Raw genomic sequence first — 23,105 nt, forward strand, 5'->3', positions numbered from 1 at the left:
TTCAGAAAAGAAAATGAAAGGATGACTGGTTATATTCAGGGGTTGGACAAAAAAAAAATGGAAACATCTGTGACAAGATACAGTTGATTTATTAATAGTGAGTCGGAAGTGCTCCGCCCCCCACCCTCTGCTTTGCAGGAAGTAAATCATCAATCCTGTGTGGGATTGACTGGTACAAGTTGTACACATCTGATAGAGAAAGATTACACCATTCTGAAATCCTTGAGAGATATTGGTGGGGGAAATGTCCTCCTCAGCTTGTTCTCAAGAATTGACCACAATGGCTCAATAATGTTTAAATCTTGATGTTGTACTTCACCATCAGTCACATTCTTCAAACCAAGATTTAATATTTACAGCAGTGTGTTTTAGAGTACAATTGTTTTGGAAAAAATGGCACCACCTTCAAGAAACAAAGTTTGTATTATGGGATGCAATTTGTCACGAAGGCTTCGTAGTCATTCACAGTTACTCTCCCGTGAACTGTAATAATCTCGGCCTCAGATTTCCATGAGATTGCTGCTCAAATCATTGGAGCCTCCTCCATGCTTCACCATCGGTAGTAGGCAGTCACTGTTGTCAGTGTTCTTGGGCTGTCTCCAAATATAGACTCCACAATTTGTTTGAAATAGGGTGAAGGACGACTCATTTGACCATAAATTACATTTCTCCACTGCTTCAAAGTCCAGTCTTTGTTTTATCTGCACCACGTTTGGCAGGATAACACATTAATTTTCATAATTAATGGTTTGCGAATGACAACTTTGCAGCGAAACTCCATTTTGTGTAACTGACGACGAGTTTTTTTGATCGAGATTGGTCGGGTTAGGTGTGTATTCAGTTCTGCAGCTGTTGAACTGGAATCTTTAGTCACATTTCTTGACAACATACATCTGTCTTGATTATCCAACTTACGATAACTTGGTGTTGGCTTGACGGTTAAGGTGGCAGACTTAAGATCTTCGGGTGTTAAGTTTGAGCCCGTCGTTCCGTTAAATAACACCAGGTGGATTGATTTAGCCAGTCATCATTCTGAGGTCAGCAAAATGAGAACTAGCTTGCTGGAAACAGGGGGCACTGCATCAGTGCAAGAACTGTGCTCCCAGAAATGATGCAACCAGCAGCCATAGGCTGCAAACTAAATGATAATGATGCAACTTGCACTTTCAACCACTGTTAGACTTTCTTACTTGGACGTTTTTTCTTTCATTCTTTTTCCCATGCTGTCATTACTTTGGAGACTGTTCCTCCTAATATCTCAGAAGTTTGGAGGGTTCTGTCACAGAACATCCAGCTGTGTGAGAACCAACAATTTGTCCTATTTCAAAGCCAAACATCTCTCATTTTTAGTAAACTCTACCTTTATAAAACCAACAGAAGAAAAACTAGAGTGAAGTCGATGGCATGTTATCGCAAATCCCTACGCTTCCCATTTAAAGTAAAGTTGAAAGATGGCAAAAGGTTCCACCAAGAATGAACCAATATCAAATGTTTGAGTTTAAAAACACCATGAGCTGGGGGTTAAATCAAAAAAAATTGTTACATATTTCATGCATCCCCTAAAGTGATTGCAGAAACAAAGTTTCATTTAAAAAAGTTTTAAAATGTGCCTGTAATTGCATTTTTTTGGTATGTGACCTTTTCACCCCACCCCAGGGGGCAAGGTCAAAAATGATACTGCTCTTGCACCTTTGTGCCATGTGGTGATCAAAACTATCAAGGTTGGTGAATTTCTGCACAACCATTTAGGAGGAGATAGCGTGACAGACAGACAGAGCTGATTACAATATCCCCTCAATTTTTTTCAAAAAGCATGGGGATAGACACTTGCATAAAATTTGCAATATTGTTACAAGAATAAACATTATTATACGAAATAATCCATCCAGAAACATCCACAATAATGCCTCTGGTAACTGTCAGTGGAGGCATAAAAAAAAAAGCCCAGTAAATTAATTGCATAATCTTAATCATGGACATCCATTTTTAGTTCACCTGAACTTTAATCAGGTGAGCTTATGCGATCGAGCAGTGTCCGTAGGTGAGTGAGTACGAGTCAGTTCACAAACACTTGGTCATCATCGCTTGAACAAAACACATGGTTTTGATGAAACTTGGTCACAAGCTTCCTATCTGCTGCCTAACAAAGGTGTATTAACCGAATCAAAATCTGTGCTCATTGAGGGGGTCTACGGGGGGTGGGGAGGGGGTTGTGGGGTGGTGTGACCTCCCAAAATAGGTATTTCCTCTCTTCTCCGAAACACACAATTTAAATTAAACTTGACCACAACCTTCAATCACCCGTGATGTACCAAAGTTCATTCACGGCATAAAAAAACCCCCAAAAAAAAAACCACGCACACGGCCAAAAATATTGGCACCCTTCCACTTTTTACAAATGATGCACCGTTTCTTCCAGAAAATTGTTGAAATAAAAAAAACATCTTTTCATATCCACATGTGCATTTCTTTGGTTTACAGCGGAACAAAACAAAAAATCTTAGCTTATTCCACACAGAAATCCTAAAATGGCCCAGACAGTATTGTTGGCACCTTTTTGAAGTTGTTGGACATCATTAGATTTCAAGCAGGTGATTCTCCTTTACTTTGGAATTGAACTCACCTGCGGTGAGTTGCAGGTGCCTGCAATATAAAAATCACTCATTTAACCAGTTTGAATTGAGAAAAGGAGTCATTCTGCTGTTTTGTGTCACTGTGTGTACCTGAATGAGCATGGAGAAAAGAAAGAAAACCAGAGAATTGTTTGAAGTCAGACACCAGAATGTAGCCAAGCATGGACAATCTCAAGGCTACAAGTCCATCTCCAGAGACCTTGATGTTTCTATGTCCACTGTACACAATGTTGTCAGGATGTTTAAGACCCACGGCATTGTCGCCAACCTCCCGAGATGTGACCGCAAGACAAAACTTGATCATAGATTGCAGCGAAGGATTGTTCGAATGGTACAGAAAGCATCTCAATCAACTGCCAAACATATTCAATCTGACCTTCAGACACAAGGTATGACCGTTTCAACTTGCACCATCCGTCACCAACTCAATGAAAGGGGTTTCTTTGGTAGGAGACCCAGGAGGACCCCACTGCCGAGAGACACACACAAGAAAGTCAGACTGGAGTTTGCTCAAACACACCTGAACAAGCCAAAATCCTTCTGGGAGAATGCTCTGTGGACAGATGAAACCAATCTGTGGACAGATGTGTGTGTGGGTGGGGGTGGGGGGGAGGAAGTTCACACATTCCAATCAAACAGATAGAAATGTGTAGAGTAGCATGGTCTGTGTACAAGTAGCTAGCCAATCTCGATGTAATAAGTATGGACACATCAGCTTAAGGAATGTTTTGTTTGAATGTGCACCATACAGGGGGTGGTGCATGGTAATAATTAGTGAGGGATTATGGTTACAGAAATTGTGCATGGAAGCCTTATGTAAACCTCAACCGGGGTGCCGAAAGACTTTGCATGAGGAGAGTAGGGCTGAACTTGGATCGCCTCTAAAGAGAGGGGAGGAGTGTTTTGTTGCCTCCCAAGAGGCAGAGTTCTGATCAAGTAGAGGGGGTGAAGCATTGCCCGGGGAGAAGGGGGAGAGGGGTGAAAAAGGGCGGCGAAGAACAAGTATTGAGGAGAGCCTGAAGGAGTTGTGAAGTAAAAGAGGAGAAAGGGTTCCAAGGAGAACAGAACTGTGAAGTCTGAGGAGAACGATGGCTGGGAAAGCTTGCTTGAGGACAGCTGGAGAGGAGGTCGTACTGCCTTCCCACCTTTTTGTTGTTCCTGCCTTGCCCCGTTCATCAACCTGCCCGTGTGCCGTTGTCTCATTACCAGCTCGTGGCTGCTCTGCAACCATCCTCCTCCCTGCTACCACCAGAGCGGAGTCCCAGGTTTTTATCCCTTTCCCATCAGTGATTAAATCTGGTGTGTGGCATCAAAGGATTTATTCACATGGTAAATAATTATTTATTAAATGCATTTCTTCCCTCCTTATCCTGACCCACCATCTCCTCATGATCACCATCCACTGGTAGTTTCTCTTGATTATGGAAAATAAACCCATTTCTTTCAAAAATAGCTTTGAGGTTATTGTCTCTCCCCACGACCCGCACACGTGTTGTCCGCCATAATTCGGAATGTCTCCGCAGGAGTTAAAACTGTTCGTTACATCGCGGGATTTTAACCTCCCACTGCAACGAGCTCAACGTTAGTTGAGCCGTTGATGCTACAATATATTTTGGAAGAATTTAGTGACCAAAAGGAAACTGAAAAACTTTGTTCAATAGCAACATTAAAAACAATACCTCACAGTAAATTGTTTCGACCAAGTGACATACAACATTGGGCCCGAGTACAAATAAAAATGCTGGTCAACGAGAGAGTGTTTTAAAAACCAGGTTTTGCCCACAAAATAAAATTCTTCATTCAACTAGTTTCCAGCAGGAATACAATTGATCCATATTAAATGATTTCCAACCAGTGTAGCACACCAACAGGTCGATTGTTAAGCCGAGTCTTAGTCTATAAAAGTCTCAGAGGGGTAAAGGATGGGGGGGGTTGGGGAAATCAGCATGACATCCAAAATGGAAACCAGAAATTTTTTTTTGACCAAACCAATTTAAAATGTTTCACATGGTGAAGTGCTTGTCATCATCCAAAGACGAGATATTTTAAATAAACTGCAAAAGAACACCCAGAGGAGACAAGAAAAGATGAATAAATTTACTGGTTGGGGATTTTCATTCTTACTTTCAGAGAGTGGAGCAGGAGATACTGTCGCTTGGTGTGGCTGCCAATCTCGTGAAGAACAAAGGGAAGGTACTGCGGCAGGCTGCCCACACTGACATTTCCGAGTGCATACGATGCAGCAGATTTCACCTCTTCACTGGGAGAGCTGAGAGCCTCAAGGAGTACTGAACGAAGCTCTTTCTGTGTGCTCAGGTCCACGTGGCGTCCGATCTCACCAAGCGCGAGTAAGGCAAGCAGCTGCACACCGTCGCTCGACTTTGGGTTGCGGACGTCCGCTATAAACTGTCCCGTGACCGAGCCACACTCCTAGGGTTGGACGACAAATATTATTTGCATGATGGATGAAAATTTGGGGTTAACTTCGACTTTCATCATTTTTCACTCAAAATCAACACAGTCCCGAGACGCACCAGAGTCGATACTAAAAGGGCATCCACCCTCCCTCTCCCCCCTTCCCAAAAGAAAAACACGTTTGTCATCCAAAAAGGTAACCGAAAATTTAGAAGCAGAAATTTGATTTCAGCAATTAGGAACAATCAACATGGTATTCACACAAAATGTTGAATGTACCACCCACATCGCCACATTCTCCTTTCTTGCCTTTTCATCCATTCAGCGTCCAAAACACACGTGACTGGCGATTTGCCCCCGAAAAAAATAAATAGAGACAAAAAACGCCTGTGCCCCCAAATCATAGCTTTGAAAGGTCTGCAAAGGTTGTGCAATTAAAAGTTCCCTAATCCTGCAATCTCACTGAATTGCAGTTCGAAATTAAAGTTTGATTCCAAGCTAAGTTTTCAATGTCTGTTATAAAATTACAACTGGGCAGGGCAATCTTACTTACAAGTTAATCGTAAACATCGTGCACGCTTACGAATACGACGGCCTCTCTGACAACGTGGCGCAGCTCACTCCTCGTTGTTAATGTGACTGGGTTATTTTGGCAAGTTTTGAAATAAAAAGACAATACAAATGGAAATGCTAGTAAAAACGATTAATGTCAGATCATCTTCATGAGACACTGAGGTTTGACAGCATGTGAATGGCACTTTCATCCCGATTGTCAAAATTATTTCCTGAATTACACATTCTTTGTATCTCACGTTAAATAACTCTATGATTTAATGATGATTATGATGAAGATTGACTGGGATATAATATTGTCGTATGGTACGGCTGTTTGTGAACCGTCAATCATCATATGTTGTGATTGTATGTGTGCAAAAGAGCTCGAGTGTGACTGCTAAACATTGTACAAAACAAAAGGTTTATTAGAACAGCACTCGGTAGAGTGCATACCTATGCCAGGCTGAACAGTTTACGTTTTGTATCCCACTGATAGGCTGGATATACAACTGGACCTGAAACAAAATCTAATTGGCTTGTTCTCATCACCTAACCAACTCATCCAAAAAGTTTTGTCGGAATCTGTCCATAACCTTTTGAAATATCATGCTCAGTATCGTTTTGGCCCTATCCCCCAATGGCGAAGAATCACAAAAGAAAGAAAGAAAAAAAACTCGTATCTGGATCCCGATCCTCACCAAAACTGAATAAATTTATCCTCGTCACACACCAAACCTGTCCACCATGTTTCATCCAAATCCTTCCATAACTCTTATGAGATATCCTGCTCACAGGGAGACAAACAGAAAAACGGGTGAAAACATAGACTCTGTCTACCTTCGGTGACAGTGATAACAATAAGAAGTAGCCCCCATAAACAATTTCATGGGGGCTAATATTTTGTGAGGGGGGGGGACTACAAAAGAGCCCTCCAAATGTATTTATTTTGAACCCAGATGTCATCACAGAATTACACAAAGACAAGCTCAAAAGGGAAGGATGGATGAAAACAAAAGCTGTGGTTACTCTTGCCGATATTAAAAAAAAAACAACTTAAGACAGGCCAGTTCAGTTAATTGCAAAGTCTAAAGAATCAAAGGGAGATTTAACAACAACAAAATAAACCAATGTCACCCGCAGGGTGACCCGTATCTTGCCAAAAGGTGACCACGTGTGACTTCTTTAAGGTCACACTGAGGTGAACAGAGCTGCTATCCACCAGGAGCGACTCCTTGAGGAATATCTGCCTACGAGAGATTCCGATGAGAATCATTCTACAGAGTAACCATGAAAAATATGCTTTTGCCTCATAACGTCACCAAATGACGTCATAATGTCTCAAGCTTGACATATCTAGAAAGCACTCATCGAGGTGTTCAATTTGAGGTACTACACGATATGGTTCATAAAACTTGAAAATTTGACCTTGGGGTCAAATATGTTGGACCTGAGGCGCTAACCATGAAGGTCAAGGCCAATCGCCACCAAAAATTAATCAGCTGAGCGCCAGACCATGAACTATATTCCCATGAAGTTGAAGACGATCCGATCAAAATTACTCAAAAAATAAGGGTTTCGTCGACTCCCCTGATTTGTGACAAAGTGACCTTGACCTTTGACCTTCAAATTTTATGCGCTGAAAGGGACCTCCTATAGGCCTCTGATATGCGAAGTTACAAAAATTTCCAATGATAACTGTGCTCTGCAGAGTGATTTATACGTGATTACAGACCAAAAAAAAAAAAAACATATGAAGGTCAAGGCCAATCGCCACCAAAAATTAATCAGCTGAGCGCCAGACCATGAACTATATTCCCATGAAGTTTGAAGACGATCCGATCAAAATTACTCAAAAAAATAAGGGTTTCGTCGACTCCCCTGATTTGCGCCAAAGTGACCTTGACCTTTGACCTTCAAAATTTTGTGCACTGCAAGGGACCTCTATAGGCCTCTGATATGCGAAGTTACAAAAATTTCCGATGATAACTGTGCTCTGCAGGATTTTTTACATGTGATTACAGACAAACAAACAAACAAACAAACAAAAAAAACATACAAGCTGACTAACATATCTTGCAAAAACTTCGTTTCGGCAAGATAAAAATAACGGTACTCGGTAGAGCACATACCTCCACCAAACTGAACAGTTCACATTTTGTATCCCACCAATAGGCTAGATCTGGATCCCAGACCTGAACCAAAATCGAATCAGCTTGTACTCGTCACCTCACCAACTCATCGACTTCATTTTGTCACAACGAGTCCACAACATTTTAAAACATCATGCTATATATCGTCTTGGGCCCTACAGTGGCCTGCAAAAGTATTCACCCCTTAGCAATAATGCTTCATTTAGATGAATTACAAAATACAGTATGTAGAAAAATATTTCAAAATGAACTTTTTTATTCAAAACTAGAGATCAAACTAAACACTGTGATAGTTGAAGGAGGTTACACATCAGGAATACCTGCAAAAAAAAAACATGTACAAATCAAAATTCACTGGTTGAAAAAGTATTCAGCCCCCAAGGTCAGTACTTGCTGGAAGAACCTTTTACAGCAATGACCGATACAAGTCTATGTGTAGGGTCTCTACCAGCTTTACACAGTGAGATGGTGAAATATTTTCCCATTCTTTACGTGAAAATTTCTCTCGTTCTGCCAAGTTTGATGGGGATCATCAATGGACTGCAATCTTCAAATCTCGCCATAAATGTTCAATTGGGTTTAAAATAATGACAACTGGGCCACTCAAGAACATTCATTTTCATCTTATTCAGCCGCTCCAGTGTGGCTTTAGCTTTGTGCTTCAGATCATTGTCCTGCTGATATGTGAATCTCTTACCCAGTTTTAGATTCACGGCTGACTCAAACAGGTTTTTAATCAAGGACTCTCCTGTACTTTGCACCGTCCATTGTTCCTTCTCTCCTGACAAGCTTGCCAGTCCCTGCTGATACAAAGCAGCCCAATAACATGATGCTTCCACCACAATGCTTGACAGTAGAGATGGTGTTGACTGGGTCATGTGCAGTGCTTGGCTTGTGCTCAATGCAATGTTTTGAATTTAGACCAAAATTTCTAATTTTTGTCTGGTCTGACCACAAAACATTTCGCCACGTGTATGCAGTATCATTAAGATTTTATTTTTTGTTCGCAAACTGCATACAAGCTTTTAGATGCGTCTTTTTCAGTAATGGCTTTTTTCTTGCCACCTGTCTCGACAAGGCCAGGTTTGTGAAGGGAATGGGATATTGTTGATTGATCAACATTGATCAATCAGTGCATAAAATTTTTTTCCATGGAGGGGAGTGAATAATTTTGCAGGCCACTATCTCTTAATGGTGAAAAATCATTTAGAAATTAAAAAAAAATATCTTGTATCCAGATCCTCACATAAATCTCGTATCCGGATCCGGATTCTCACATAAATCTCGTATCCGGATCCGGATCCTCAAATCAACTTGGAGTCTTGGATATAGAGCCTTGCAGATGTTTCAGTCATTGTTGGACTCACAGTGACATCCTGAAACAGTTTCCTGCTTCCTCGGTTGCTGAGTTTGGAAGGGCGACTTGATCTGGGTAGTGTGGGTGGTATGATACGAATTCCACTTCTTAATGATGGATTTCACTGTACGTACTCAAAAGGGACAATGAGTGATTGAAATCTTATAACGCTCTCCTTGAATGGTGCTTATCCACCATTTTATGTCTGACTTCTTTGGAAAGCTCCTTGTCTTCACGTTTGCCTTGTTGGTTAACCAAATGAGTTGCACCTTAAAACTCCTTCGATAAGTGGGGAGGTTAATTTTTAAGTTAAACCACCGATTACATAGAGGTGAAACCGACTGCACTTATTTTGTAACCTTTCAAAAAATAATTTACTCCTGAAGTGAGAGTTAGACAAAGGGCTTGACTACTTATGCAACTGAGAATCATCTGATTTTCTCTGTTGGTCTCACTTATTCACATTATATCTGGCTTCATCTTTTGGCTTCATCTTTTGGAGTAGTTTGTGAAGACTCATATATCAAGTTTGATTTGAACTCATGAAATAGGCTCAGGTGGCATCGAAATGTGAGAACTTTGGAGGGGAGTGAATGATTTTGCAGGCCACTATCTCTTAATGGTGAAAAATCAATTAGAAATTTCAAAAAAATATCTTGTATCCAGATCCTCACAAAAATCTCGCATCCGAATCCGGATTCTCACATAAATCTCGTATCCGGATCCGGATCCTCAAATCAACTTGTCCTTGTCACACACCCAAAATGTCCACAAAATTTTATCCAAATACGTCCATAACTTTTTGAGATATCATGATCACAGACAGTCAAATCGACAGGCAGGAATGGGGGGGGGGGGGGTGGGGGGGAATGAAAAAAAACCAAAAAAAAAACCTGTTCACCTTTGGTGGCAGAGTAAAAATAAAAATAAAAAAAGGTTGAGATGTGGGAATGTAAACCTTAGACCAATATTAATACGACTCATCACAGCATCAAGTATCAAATTATTTGTTCAATACATGCCAAGCTCTTAAATAAGTAAATATAAACAAAATCTTGAAGCAAAACAAACAATAAAGGACCCATGCTCGCTTTCACTAAGACTGGTAACTATCTACATTCCAGGAATGGGGCTCAATTGAAAAATTCAAGCAAAAATTCAGAAAAGGCACCTGTGGACATGCGACTGTCAAGGCTGCAACACATTTTGCAATCGAATGAAAGGCCTGCTTGTGAAGCGTTAGAAGGCTGCTGGAACTTGCAGATGTGGGTGAGACCGGACTGGTGGACAACTGGGCAGCACCAGTACTTGTGTGAGAGTAAACTGGGCCAGTAAGCAGCCTAAGAAGCTCCATATATCCGAGCCCAGGCATGTGGGTTGCCACAAGAGCTTGGAAAAAAGCAAGCACAGCAGTGAGTGCACCACCCTGAAGCAGTGGCGAACGCACAAGTGCAATTACAGGTGCTAGGGCTGCGTTGCTGACTTTTCCCAACGATGACGGGTACACTCGGGCGAGTGTAGTCAGGAATCCGACGGCGAGCTGGGACACATGCATGTCCGACTCAGAGATGAGCGGTGGAAGTTCCTGGAGTACAGTCTCTATCATGGTGGGTGTGAGTGCATCCCTGTAACCACGCACCAAAGCTTCCAGTGCCCCCAGGGTTGCCAGCTTAAGTGCACGCTGATTCTTGCGCAGGAATGACGCAAGGATCGAGATGCTCTCAGCTAAGGCAGGACGAAGGTCGATATTAAGAGGTGAACTAGCGACGAGTGTGAGAGCCTTGACTGTTGTGAGCCGTGTGATCTCATTCTTGAGGCGCTCTAGGAAGATCTGCAAAGTGGTGGCTAGCTCTGGTCCCAACTGGTCACCGAGATTGCAGATAATCTGTCCCATGCAAGCTATGGCCCGTTCCTTCACCTCCTGGTCAATGTCCGCTGCCTGGATAAACAGAGAAAATAAAATAATTATGAACAAATAAAAATTTCAAGCAACATCTTGTTGCATCAAAATTGACTTCTTTCACTCATCCACATCTCCAAATATTCACGACAGATCCAATTGAAAATGATCATCATTAATAACAGCACACCTTCAACCGCTTTTGAGTAGAGGTGAAGAGGTCATGTACAAAGGGCTTTGCATCAAAGGTGGAGGGAGGACCTTCCAATGGCCGGATTACACGGACAAGCTGTTGCTCGACAAGTAGTGCCTCAGATGTGATTTTGTAAAAAGGGTCGCCAACGCAGGTCACTACAGCAGGTACCAGAACCCGAACGTGTGGGTGGAAAACCTCCGGTGGGTGGTGGCACAGTAGCACGTGCAAAAAAGATAACGTATCAATTTTCATATTTGATGAACTGGACTTGTCACCAAGTGAGAAGACAATCCCTGTGCCAAAGAAAATCCTTGCTTGGGGTTAAATAGTCATGGTAAGTACAGTAGCATCAAATCTTCACCGAGGAAGGTCTCGTGCAAGTCTTCACCAAAATATGCATGTAATATCTCCTGAACTATAAATAAGAAAACAAATTATGTTTTCATATATGATATAAATTATGGTTAAACTTAAGCAAGCAAAAAGTCTTCTGAACAGCAGATGTACTCACCGGGTACAAGAGCCGGAACATGGTCAGCCAGCGCTCCGGGCAGGACATTGACAAGCTCGGTGAGGAGGTTAAAAGAGCCTTGCCGTGTTTTCACACTCTTTTCCTTGAGCTGCTTGTGCAGTGCCTTCACGATGCTCGGCACCTATTGGGACAAAAAGGGCATTACAGAGAAAAGCCTAGAGCTGCTTTGAACTTTTATGCCTCGTCTCCACTAGCAAGTTCAGAACCAACTTGTGCTGGAATTATTTTGAGCCAGAACCAAGCTCCATGCCCCAAATGGCATGGCAAAAGCCAGAGCAGATGCCACCACTTTTTCAAACATGCTGTATTGCATAAACAAAGCCATACGTAACTGTCTTCTAAAGGGAGTTTGGTCAATCACCCTACCTGGTGCAATCTTTGATCCAAACGCACGAATCCTCAATATCCTACTGTAATGTTTGTAGAATCCCACTCTGGAGTTTGCAGAGATCAAAAAAATGCAGATCACTGTTGGAAGTGAGCGAAAATAGTTAGCATTCACTGATAAGCATGTTCTCTATCTAGTCCCTTGAAGCTAGCTGGTGAGTTGGATCAAAAATGCCATGAAGTGCAGTTGATCAATCTTCTCAAGGCCCAAATGTTGCCTAAACATAGTGCCGACCACATTGTACGAGTGGAAAAAAGTTATTTCTTATAAGTGGCTTGGTCATAGGCGAGCAAGGCTTGTACTCAAAAGTTTGAAAATATTTTGTGCACAAACTGTACCATCCTGTCGTCTTGGGTTACAGTGTTGTGCAAAATTTTGAAAAGCAGGGAAAAGAAAAAAAAAAAAGAAAAATTAAAAAAAAAAAAAGGTAGCTGCTGCAGTATTAACCGATGACATAAAGCAATCACCACATAAGGCAATTTGAAAAGAAATGCATTTGCTGAAAAAGAAATTGGAGGGAAATTGTGGTCCACAAACTACCAAAAATGGCATTTTTATCCTGTATTTGGAGACAATACAATTTTTGTGGATAATGAAATGGTGACACAGCTGCCATGACTGTGGCCGCAATTGTGGATCATCAACGGTTCTGCAAACCTATATTTCAGTTTTCTCTCAATAAGGACCAAGGAAGAGAGGAACTCACAAAAATGTAGCAGTCAGGAGAAATGGCTGTATTTTTGCTCATACAATATTTCTTTCTTCGTCAGAAGTCCAACATGGTTGCTGTCTCCTCAAGACCACAAACGAAACGCGCACACAACACATCACTATATCAATGATGTCAAGGCACTTTCAATACATCCTTTTTGAAGGACGACGCCACATTGTGGTGTGCAGTAGCCAATCCCTCAGCTCGGCAGACTGTAGTTGCATCACTGCTGATCTATAATTTATTAAAAGCTGGTCTGATAAATGCAACATGTCCTTCAATCTTAGAAAAGCTCACACTCACCCGATCGCTCCAGAAGTATCGTCAAACTAACCCACCTGTCTCTTTCCATGGTCAGCCACTGGAAGAGGTTCAGTCTCGAACTTCCAGGCCTAAACATCTCTCCTGGGCCAACCTCGTAGCAAAGCTGCCCAAAGCCAACCGCAGACTGGGCATCCACCATCAATCAAAGTCTTTCCTTGGAAAATCAGAGGAACTCAAAGTCTACAAGGCCTTTGTCCACAACTCAATTGAGTACTGCTCTTTCCAAGGGACTGGCTCTCCAGAATCATATCTATCTCTCCCTGGATTCTATAGAATCTAAAGTCCTTAACATTATTGGAATCTCCCACAAGGTAGAAGCATAAGGTCTGTGGTCTCTGTTTTCTACCACATCTTTTGATCGAACACACACACACACACACACACACACACACACACACACACACACACACACACACACACACACACACACACACACACACACACACACACACACACACACACACACACACACACACACACACACACACACACACACACACACACACACACACACACACACACACACACACACACACAAAATCCAGGTTGACTGCACATTTCAACTCCTTTGTTCCTTGCTTCTCTCATCTATAGAGCCACCTTCCTGAAGCCGTTCTTTCCCACTCTTCCCTCCAGGGCTTCAAGTTGGCAGTGCACCACCAACTCGTGTCATCCCCAATCAGGACTTATGATCCTTGTTACCCCAATTAACCCAATGCTCTACTTTATGATTTTAGCATTTCCTTCCTCTCCCTATCTTTCTTTCTTTCCTGTTGGTTTATTCCCTTGATGGTTGTGCCCAATTGTGCCTAAAAATCGCACTATCAATTCAACCTTGCTCTTTCATGAGCCCCACTCTTGTAAAGGAATAACTAAACGAGCCAGATTCAACAGGTTTGTCTGGGCAATTTGTCTTGGTTCAGAACTAGTGTGCAACTTTGGCCAGTGGAGATGATACAACTGCGGCACAAATTAGTTCTAAACTTGCAAGCAATGATGAGGCATTAGAATCTATACAACGCCAAGTCAAACAATCTAAAATAAATTGACTGTATCCCACTGAATCAAGGCTAAACAGTGACATCACCAATTACACAAAACAACTTTCAGCATAACAAAACACTTTGTAAACTCGATGACCACATAAACAATGAACAATAGAAATAAATGGGGTCTTCATTACTATGCTATTCTCCATTACGATCTCGAAATAGCAACCGTCTTGTGTCTGTTGTCAACAGCCATTGGCAATAATCACAACTGGAAATTAAACATCCAAGTATTTTAAAAGGAAGGTATTACTGCACTGAAAACGTTCAATCTGCAATGCAAAAATCAACTACCTGGCTCTGCAGCAAGGACAGTGGGGTCTCGCCCTGTTCCATTGCATCTGGGTCGTGAAGCCAGCTCTGTGCCGGCCGAGTCTGCTTGAGCAGTGACAGGTATGCATGAAAGATGTCCGCCTTCACATTTTCTTCTCGCTCCTTGAAGCGAATAGTCAGTGCCGGAGAAACAGTGCGGTAAAACTCTGGCAGCATTTCATGGCGGGTGCCGAGCACCGCATCCAGGCATTTGGCCGCTGCACGCCGTACCTTCCAGCTCATGTCATCATCATCGCTGTATTCATCTTCGCTTGCTAAGAATGATGAGGATGAAAAATAATAAAAAGGGGGAAGTGGAAGGGGAGGGGCAAGGGAAAGTTTGAAATGATCAACAAATATAGGCTGCATAAAGTAATGCACACTTTTTTTCCCCCGTCCCTCCTACAAGGTCGGAGGCGGGGGACATGAAAATGAGCTCCGTCAGACCAACCGACCGACCGATCATCCGTCCATATACTTTTGTGTACGTGATTTTTCAAAAACCGCCGAACACTCAGCTTTCATATTGCAGATATCTATTCCTCATGACATTATCTCAACCTGATTATATTGTTACGGTGCCGGTGGTCGGCCGCGAGCCGACCGCTCTGACGGAGCCGCAAGTCGAGTCGGCCCGACCGATCACCCGGAATATAGATCGCCGCCCGGATAACTCCGAGGACGACGGGTCCTTGTGCAAGAACCGAAATACGCCAATGGGCAGACCACGTGGGGGTAGGGTCGATTGCCAATCTTCAATTTACCTAAATACCCACGTGATCCAACTACCGGGGTATTCCACCCTCGACGGAACTCGTACGGAACAAGCCGCCTAAGCGAGCCTGTCCCGTGCGTGATTCCGAGCGGCTTAATCGCCGAGAACCGTCGGTCTGAATGTCCCCCTTTTACGGCAAACCAACGGCTAACTCCCAACACATGAAATGCTCAGTCAATGAAAGAATTGACGCGACGAGCTGAAAACATTTAACAATTGGGGTATTTATTAATAATAATGGGGAACTAGGGAAGCACGTAAGAGCAGATCTATACCGACTATACGAAATGCAATACAATCATTTACAGCACACAAAGCACTTAATAGTTTCCCACTTATTAGACGGGCCCACGGACACACGTACGCACACACACACACCCAAGAAATGGTGGCTGATGCCTTTAATAACTGACTCCAGCTCGGACGACAGGTGAGCTGAAACCCAGAACCTATCTCGAACCTCTCCACCTCGTGTGGTCTTCAAGCAGTTCGGACCCGGGCTCCAGTGAGAGCGAGCTGGATCCAATCGCCGTGAGCCGTGATCCTTCCCGAGCTCCAGCGAATCCTCTCGTGCTTCCGAACACGTGCTGGTGAGACGAGGCGCCGATCCTTCCCGTCGATGTGTTGCTATCTCGAACAACCACCTCCAAGATGAGGCCGATGAGTCGCACCAAGCCGGGAACCAAGCGAAGAACAAAGAGCTCCACAAACCAAGAAGAGCCAGCTGAGCAACCAGCTCAACTTTCTTTCGATGAACAAAGCCTCTCACAACACGAACCAAGAACTCCAAGCCGAGCAACCAGCTCAACTCTCTTTCGATGAACAAAGCTTCTCACAACATGGACCAAGAACTCCGAGCCGAGCAACCAGCTCAACTCTCTTCCGATGAACAAAGCCGACTCTCTTCCATGAACCAAGCCAGAGCCCAAAAAGCGAACCGAGTCAAGCAGAACCCGAAGGTCTGCTGAAAAGCCAAGCCGAAGCAAAAAGCTCTCCAAAAAGCCTCCACCTCGCCAGGCAGAACCCAAAGGCCTGCTAAAAGCCAAGCTGAAGCAAAAAGCTTACTAAAAGCCCCAAGCAGAAGCCGAAGCTCTACTGAAAGCCCAGCTGAAGCAAAAAGCTTACTAAAAGCCAAGCCAAAGCAGAAAGCCTTCAAAAAGCCTCCTCCCTAACCCAAGCCAAGCCAAAGCAGAAGCCGAAGCTCTACTGAAAAGCCAGCCCAAACAAAGCAGAGGATCTCCTCTTTATTCTTCTCCGCCCCCTCCCCCACTCCCGGCGTGACTCATGCCCTCGTGATCCATCCCCCGCTCAATCACGGATGGGAGGGAGTTGTTGACATCATGAATCACAGGACGTGCGGGCTCTTCTTCCTCTTCGCAGAAGAGGGGGAGGGGCATCTCCATTGTGTTATGATCGCTCCCTAACTATTAAATTGAATCGCAGCACACTTAATCGATTTCTGCCAATTAAACAATGGAAGGTGAACTATCTAGGGAACAAGCACTTATCGACATAACTGACTAAAGGAACCTGAATGATGTTGCAATCAAATTCCCAAATTCGTAACAATATCAAGGTTGTGATTGGCTGAATTCTGTTGTCATTCCAACCATCTCGGTAACTTGGTTTGTGTACGCGATATTTCAAAAACCGTTCAATATTTAGCTCTCATATTACACAGATCTATTGCTCATACCACCCAAAAGGTAGGAGACCAAGAAAGAATACCAGCTCATTGTTCTTCCATTATCCAATCTATTATGATGACGACTCAAAGGAAGTTTGTCAACACAATAAAAAAAAGCATTATTAAAAAAACAGACAAATAGAAACACATAAAAACACGACCTCGGTCGACCTTTGGTGACAGAGGTAACAAGAAACACGGCACCGCAACACAATAAAAAAAAGCATTGAACAGATTTGACAAAAGCATTGATTTTATGCCATGTTTCACAAAAAAAAAATGGAATCAATAAAACAACTAGAACGGCACTCGATATAGGCCATGAGCCAGATGGGTGATCATTACCATCTCGGGTGGCAAAAGTTGACTGTACTTTTTGGAAAGATCTTTGTCTGAGCCAACTTTTTGGGTATGATTGCCACTCCAAATCAGTAGCTTTATTGTAGTTTTTTGGGAAAATAGGCATTTTTGGGGTAAAATCGTGTTTTTTGAAATTTCAACTATAGAAAAAATATCTGCAACAAAACAACATATTTGAGACTTGGAATAAATAGCTATGTAAAATACAACCATTTTGGTGTGCTTTGTGTTGGGTTTCAATCGCCGGTTACCATGGCAACAACCATTTTAGGGTAAAAAAAAAAACATGGTTTTTGATAGTGAAACTTTAAAAATTCATATCTCAGAAATGAAAAATGATTTTTGAACCATTTAAACAATAAACACATCCCGATGCATCAGGGCAGTTTTTAAATTCCATAGTATGAAGGTAGGTTTAAGATGAGTTGAACAGTATACAAAGGCATCAACTACCTCGGACAGTGGAATTGCCGTAACCAGTAAGGCATGAGCAGAAACTCTCTATGAATCAGCTGAAACTACCGCTTACAGAGTTATTTGACTTCATCAGGAACAAAATATTTCCAAATCCAAAGATTCTGCACCTCACTAATTTGACATCCTGTTTAATTTCACTGATGAACTTGTACGGTTTCAACGAGATCAGCGACTCAACTAAGACACATATGCGTCGAAAATTGGAGAGCGAGTTTGGTGAGTCACTCCATTTCGTCCGAAACCACGGTTGCAGAGTCTTGGTTTAACCTGACACCATGACAAGGGACGAACTTGCCTGCAGCATCATCGAACTTAGAATGAAAGTTGAAACATTGCTGGCTACACAAAGTAATTATATGGCAGAGCTATCAAGGGCCGCCCTGCTATTGCGAGGTGACATAAAAAGGCAGGAACTAATGGCTGAATGGCTGCCGCAACCCTCAGAGCTTGGAGCCGAAACTGCAAATATACCTGACGCCGTGAAATACTTTCTGAAAATGTTAATAGTTGGTCAAGAAGGCGAGTCAAATGTGACTAGTTGTGCCGAAAGACAGATTTGTTCCATTGGCCAAGATCTGATCTATGCTGTCACTAACGGTCGTCAGCGCCCGCCAAAGCATGAGCTCATGAGCTGCAGCTGTGTACGCCACTGTGATGCAAAGGACTGTACGTGCATCCGAAACGGACTGAAATGCACTAAGATGTGTAAAAACCAGATGTGTGACAACCAATATGAGGATGACGAAGCAGACACAGACGTAACCGTATATGCAGATGAAAGTGATGATGATGATAGCGATCAAGGAATGTAAATCTAAGACGCTTACACGACACCTGCCTGCAGGTTATTCTACCGATTGAACAAACAAACAGCCTTAGGGTGTCAGGGTGGTAGCTAGCGTTCAAATTGCTCGAAAATATTACATTTCTACCAAGTTATGGATATTTTAACTTTCACCGTCAAAAAATGTGTTTTATCCCAAAATTGGTCGTTTCCATGGCAACGTCAATCTATTTGAACTCGGTATCTCATCCAACCTAGTATGCTAATACATCTACAGTGATAAATGGACTTTTGATACTTTATAAAATTGAGAAATATTTAAAATGCTCAAAAAACTGGGTTTTCTCTCCATTTACAGAGAAATGCAATTCAAAATGTGATGTTTTTACCCTAAAACGATATATTTATCTTAAACCTACCCTCATACTATGGAATTTAAAAACTGCCCTGATGCATCGGGATGTGTTTATTGTTTAAATGGTTCAAAAATCATTTTTCATTTCTGAGATATGAATTTTTAAAGTTTCACTATCAAAAACCATGTTTTTCACCTTAAAATGGCTGTTGCCATGGTAACCGGCGATTGAAACCCAACACAAAGCACACCAAAATGGTTGTACTTTACATAGCTATTTATTCCAAGTCTCAAATATGTTGTTTTGTTGCAGATATTTTTTCTACAGTTGAAATTTCAAAAAACATGATTTTACCCCAAAAATGCCTATTTTCCCAAAAAACTACAATAAAGCTACCGATTTGGAGTGGCAATCACACCCAAAAAGTTGGCCCAGTCAATGATCTTTCCAAGAAGTACAGTCAACCTTTGCCACCCGAGATGGTAATGAGAAGTCCATTTTTGGGTGATTGGCCCATGGCCTAATAGAGCACATACGGCACTCCGCCAGGCTGAAAAGTTTACGTTTTATATCTCACTGATAGGCTTGATCTGGATCCGGACCTTAACCAAAATCGAATCGGCTTGTTCTTGTCACCTTCCCAACTCATCCACCAAGTTTCGTCAGAACCCGTCCACAACGTTTTGAGATATCATGCTATACATCATTTTTCTCTCGATCTATTCATGGTGAAGAATCACTTACAAAAAAAATAAAAAAAATAAATTCTGGGATCTGGATCCAGATCTTCACCAAATCTAATCAATTAGTCCTAGTCACACACCGAACCAATCCGTTCACCAAGTTTCGTCTGAATACGTCCATAACTTTTTGAGATATACTGCTCACAGACAGACAAATAGAAACACATAAAAACACGACCTAGGTCGACCTTTGGTGACAGAGGTAACAAGAAACACGGCACCGCAAATAGCCATTCGTGTTATCAGAGACTTCATAGTCAATGTGATAATTAAAAGCACACTATGGCCTGAAAACTTGCTATTTTTTCTACACAATTGTACATATATTGTTGGAGCTACATGACTGGTCTGGGAATAACCGAATCAACCGGCCATGGCCACCAATCGGGTTTGATACCCCCAAATCAGGGTTATAGGCTAAGTCCCGATACCTCGTCAAAGGGCACGTCACCGCCGAGGGTCACGTGCTCGCAACCCTAGGGCAGCTTCGTGCCCTTTGACGAGGCCAAAACAAATTTCTCAGCCAAATGAAATGCAAGCACTAGTTCCTTTGCTGGTTGTGTCAAATGTACAGCCAAGCGGCTGGTTTATGATACACCATACATTACTTCACAAAGCGCGAATCAATTTTACACAATTATACACCTTCAGGGCACCGATTGTGAAAACCGAACCACTCGTACAGCAAGAAAGGAGGCCAGGCAGAAGTCACAGTTCATGGGTTATTCAATAAAACCACAGCAAATCATCAATGAACAATACAAGTTCACAAAAAACAAACAAACAATATTCCACCAAGTTACACACAATGCGATCCCAAGTGACACAGATTTCTTAACAGTGCTTATCTTTGGGCCCATTCACTCATTCGACAAAACACAGTGCAGGGAATACAAAAAAAAAACAATACTGAGAGGTCGATGACAAACCCATAAACAAGCTGTCGAGGAGTGCAGACGCAATGTTATCGGCAGCTGTCTGGTGCAAACGACCGCACAAAAACTGAAACTCCGTAATTGTGGCTTCCTCAAAGCTCTCTTTACTTTTGACATTACATGTTCACAGCTCCAGTACACAGCAACTCTTCCTGCCTCCTGCGGTTCCTCCAAATGGATATCTTTTTTAAAAAGCAGCCGCGCCGCCCACGACGCCTCTCCGTGCAAGCCGCGCCGCCCACGACGCCTCTCCGTGCAGGCCGCGCCGCCTCTCCGTGCAAGCCGCGCCTCCCACGACGCCTCTCCGTGCAGGCCGCGCCGCCCACAACGCCTCTCCGTGTTCAATGGTATTTACATCTGGACTCATTGCTGGCCACTTCAGAACAGTCCAGTGTTTTGTCTTGAACCATTCCTAAGTGATTGTGAAGCATGTTTGGGGTCATTGTCCTGCTACAAGACGCATGACCTTCGACGGAGACCCAGCTTTCTGAGACTGGGTTGAACATTGCGCTCCAAAATGCCTTGATAGTCTCCTGATTTCATGCACATAGTCAAGGCACCCAGAGCCAGAGGCAGCACAGCATCCCCAATACATCACTGAACCTCCTCCATGTTTGACTGTAGGGAAGGTGCTCTTTTCTTTGGAGGCTTCATTTTGTTTTCTGTAAACATAGAGATGATGTGCCTTCGGAAAAAGCTCTAATTCAGTCTCATCTGTCCACAGGATATTCTGCCAGAAGGATTTTGGCTTGTTCAGGTGTGTTTTGTCAAACGCCAGTCAGGCTCTCTCACGTCTCTCTCTCTGCAGTGGGGTCCTCCTGGGTCTCCTACCATAGAATCCCCTTTCATTGAGTTGGTGATGGATGGTGCGAGTTGAAACTGTCATACCTTGTGTCTAAAGGTCAGCTTGAATCTGTTTGGCAGTTGATCGAGGTGCTTTCTGTAACATTCGAACAATCCTTCGCTGAAATCTTCGATCAAGTTTTCTCTAGCGGCCACCTCCAGGGAGGTTGGCGACAGTGCCGTGGGCCTTAAACTCCCTGATAACATTGCGTATGGTGGACACGGGAACATCAAGGTCTCTGGAGATGGACTTGTAGCCTTAAGTTTGTCCATGCTTGGCTACAATCTGATATCTGACCTCAGACAATTCTCTGGTTTTCTTTCTTTTCTCCATGCTTATTGCGGTACACACAGTGACACAAAACAGCAGAATGACTCCTTTTCTCTATTCAGACTGGTTGAATGAGTGATTTTTAGATTGCAGGTACCTGCAACTCACCACAGGTGAGTTCAATTCCAAAGTAAAGGAGAATCACCTGCTTGAAATCAAATTATTTTTTAACAACTTCTAAAAGGTGCCAACAATATTGTCCGGGCCATTTTAGGATTTCTCTGTGGAATAAGCTCAGGTTTAGAAACTTTTTCAGCTTTGTTTTGTTCGTCTGCAAACCAAAGAAATGCATATGTGGATACCAAAATATTTTTTAATTTCAACAATTTTCTGGAAGAAATGGTGCATTATTTGAGAAAAGTGTAAGGGTGCCAATATTTTTGGCCACGACTGCATCCCCAGCTCATCAGACAAACGAAAAACAAGTTCATTGCAGCAAACACCAATCTTTAATAAACCTTAACAACAGGGAAGAAGAGTCCATGGTACCAAAAGGTGAAAATTCCATCAACTCCACAATGCCGAGACTCTAATCTGTCTGGCTTGGGTTTTAATCCCGACCCAGCTCTAAACTGTCATTCCAATGTTTCACAGGAAGGACGATTCACCAATGTGTGTGCTGTTCCTCAGTTGGAAGTTAAACAGGAATCCTGTCTGCCAGCATTAGTTGGTGGACGTTAAAGATCCCATGGTGTCCTTTGCAAAGAGTAGGCGAGCCATCGGCAGCACCCTGAACAAATTCCAAATTCCTGCCCCAACCAGCAAAGGGCATTGTATCAGAGGCACAATCACGCTCTCAGCCATTTATGCTATCCCGCAGCCTTGTGCTGCATACAAAAGAACAACAACTCCACAACAAAGGGTTTTGTTACGTGAATTATTTTCAAATGAAATAAAATAATTCCCATCAAAAATCCCAGAAGAAAACCACTCATTCCTTTAGCTTATTGTTCACTCTGATAATCATTTGGAAGAGTCTGGGCCACAAACTGTAAAATTAACAGCAATTACAATGACCGGTCACATCATCGTGACTCGATATACCGAATTTTGCTATCACATAACGTATAAATTTGGGAAACATTTGATTAGTCCAACAAAATATAAATATGCATTTCAATAAAAGACATTATCAAAGCTTTTCTACTTGCACTCCTTGGGATAAAATCACAAGCAGATGAAGAAGAAGCACCAAACTCTCGTTTATAAAAGTTACAGTGTAATGTCCTCAACGTTGATTGGATCAGAGAAAGAAAGGAGGGGATTACCTGATTGGTGGAACCACAGAGCG

At 42.6% G+C, this 23,105-nt stretch overlaps 1 protein-coding gene across 2 annotated transcripts in view; it reads right to left on the bottom strand.

Annotated features, from left to right (window-relative positions):
• Positions 1-23,105, bottom strand: part of LOC147032709 (cullin-associated NEDD8-dissociated protein 1-like) — a 97,091-nt gene that overhangs the window by 16,757 nt on the left and 57,229 nt on the right. For both annotated transcript variants that reach the window (XM_085870552.1, XM_085870551.1), the window contains exons 8-12: positions 14,506-14,798; positions 11,718-11,859; positions 11,201-11,499; positions 10,282-11,049; positions 4,758-5,063 (exon numbers count right to left, since the gene is read on the bottom strand). In XM_085870552.1, the coding sequence (XP_085726678.1) occupies positions 4,758-5,063; positions 10,282-11,049; positions 11,201-11,499; positions 11,718-11,859; positions 14,506-14,798 (1,808 nt within the window). The remainder of the gene's footprint in view (positions 1-4,757; positions 5,064-10,281; positions 11,050-11,200; positions 11,500-11,717; positions 11,860-14,505; positions 14,799-23,105) is intronic.

Source organism: Eptatretus burgeri, chromosome 2 (genome assembly GCF_056783735.1).
Source record: "Eptatretus burgeri isolate ZD-2024b chromosome 2, Ebu_testis_v1, whole genome shotgun sequence".
In the NCBI taxonomy this organism is placed as follows: domain Eukaryota; kingdom Metazoa; phylum Chordata; class Myxini; order Myxiniformes; family Myxinidae; genus Eptatretus; species Eptatretus burgeri.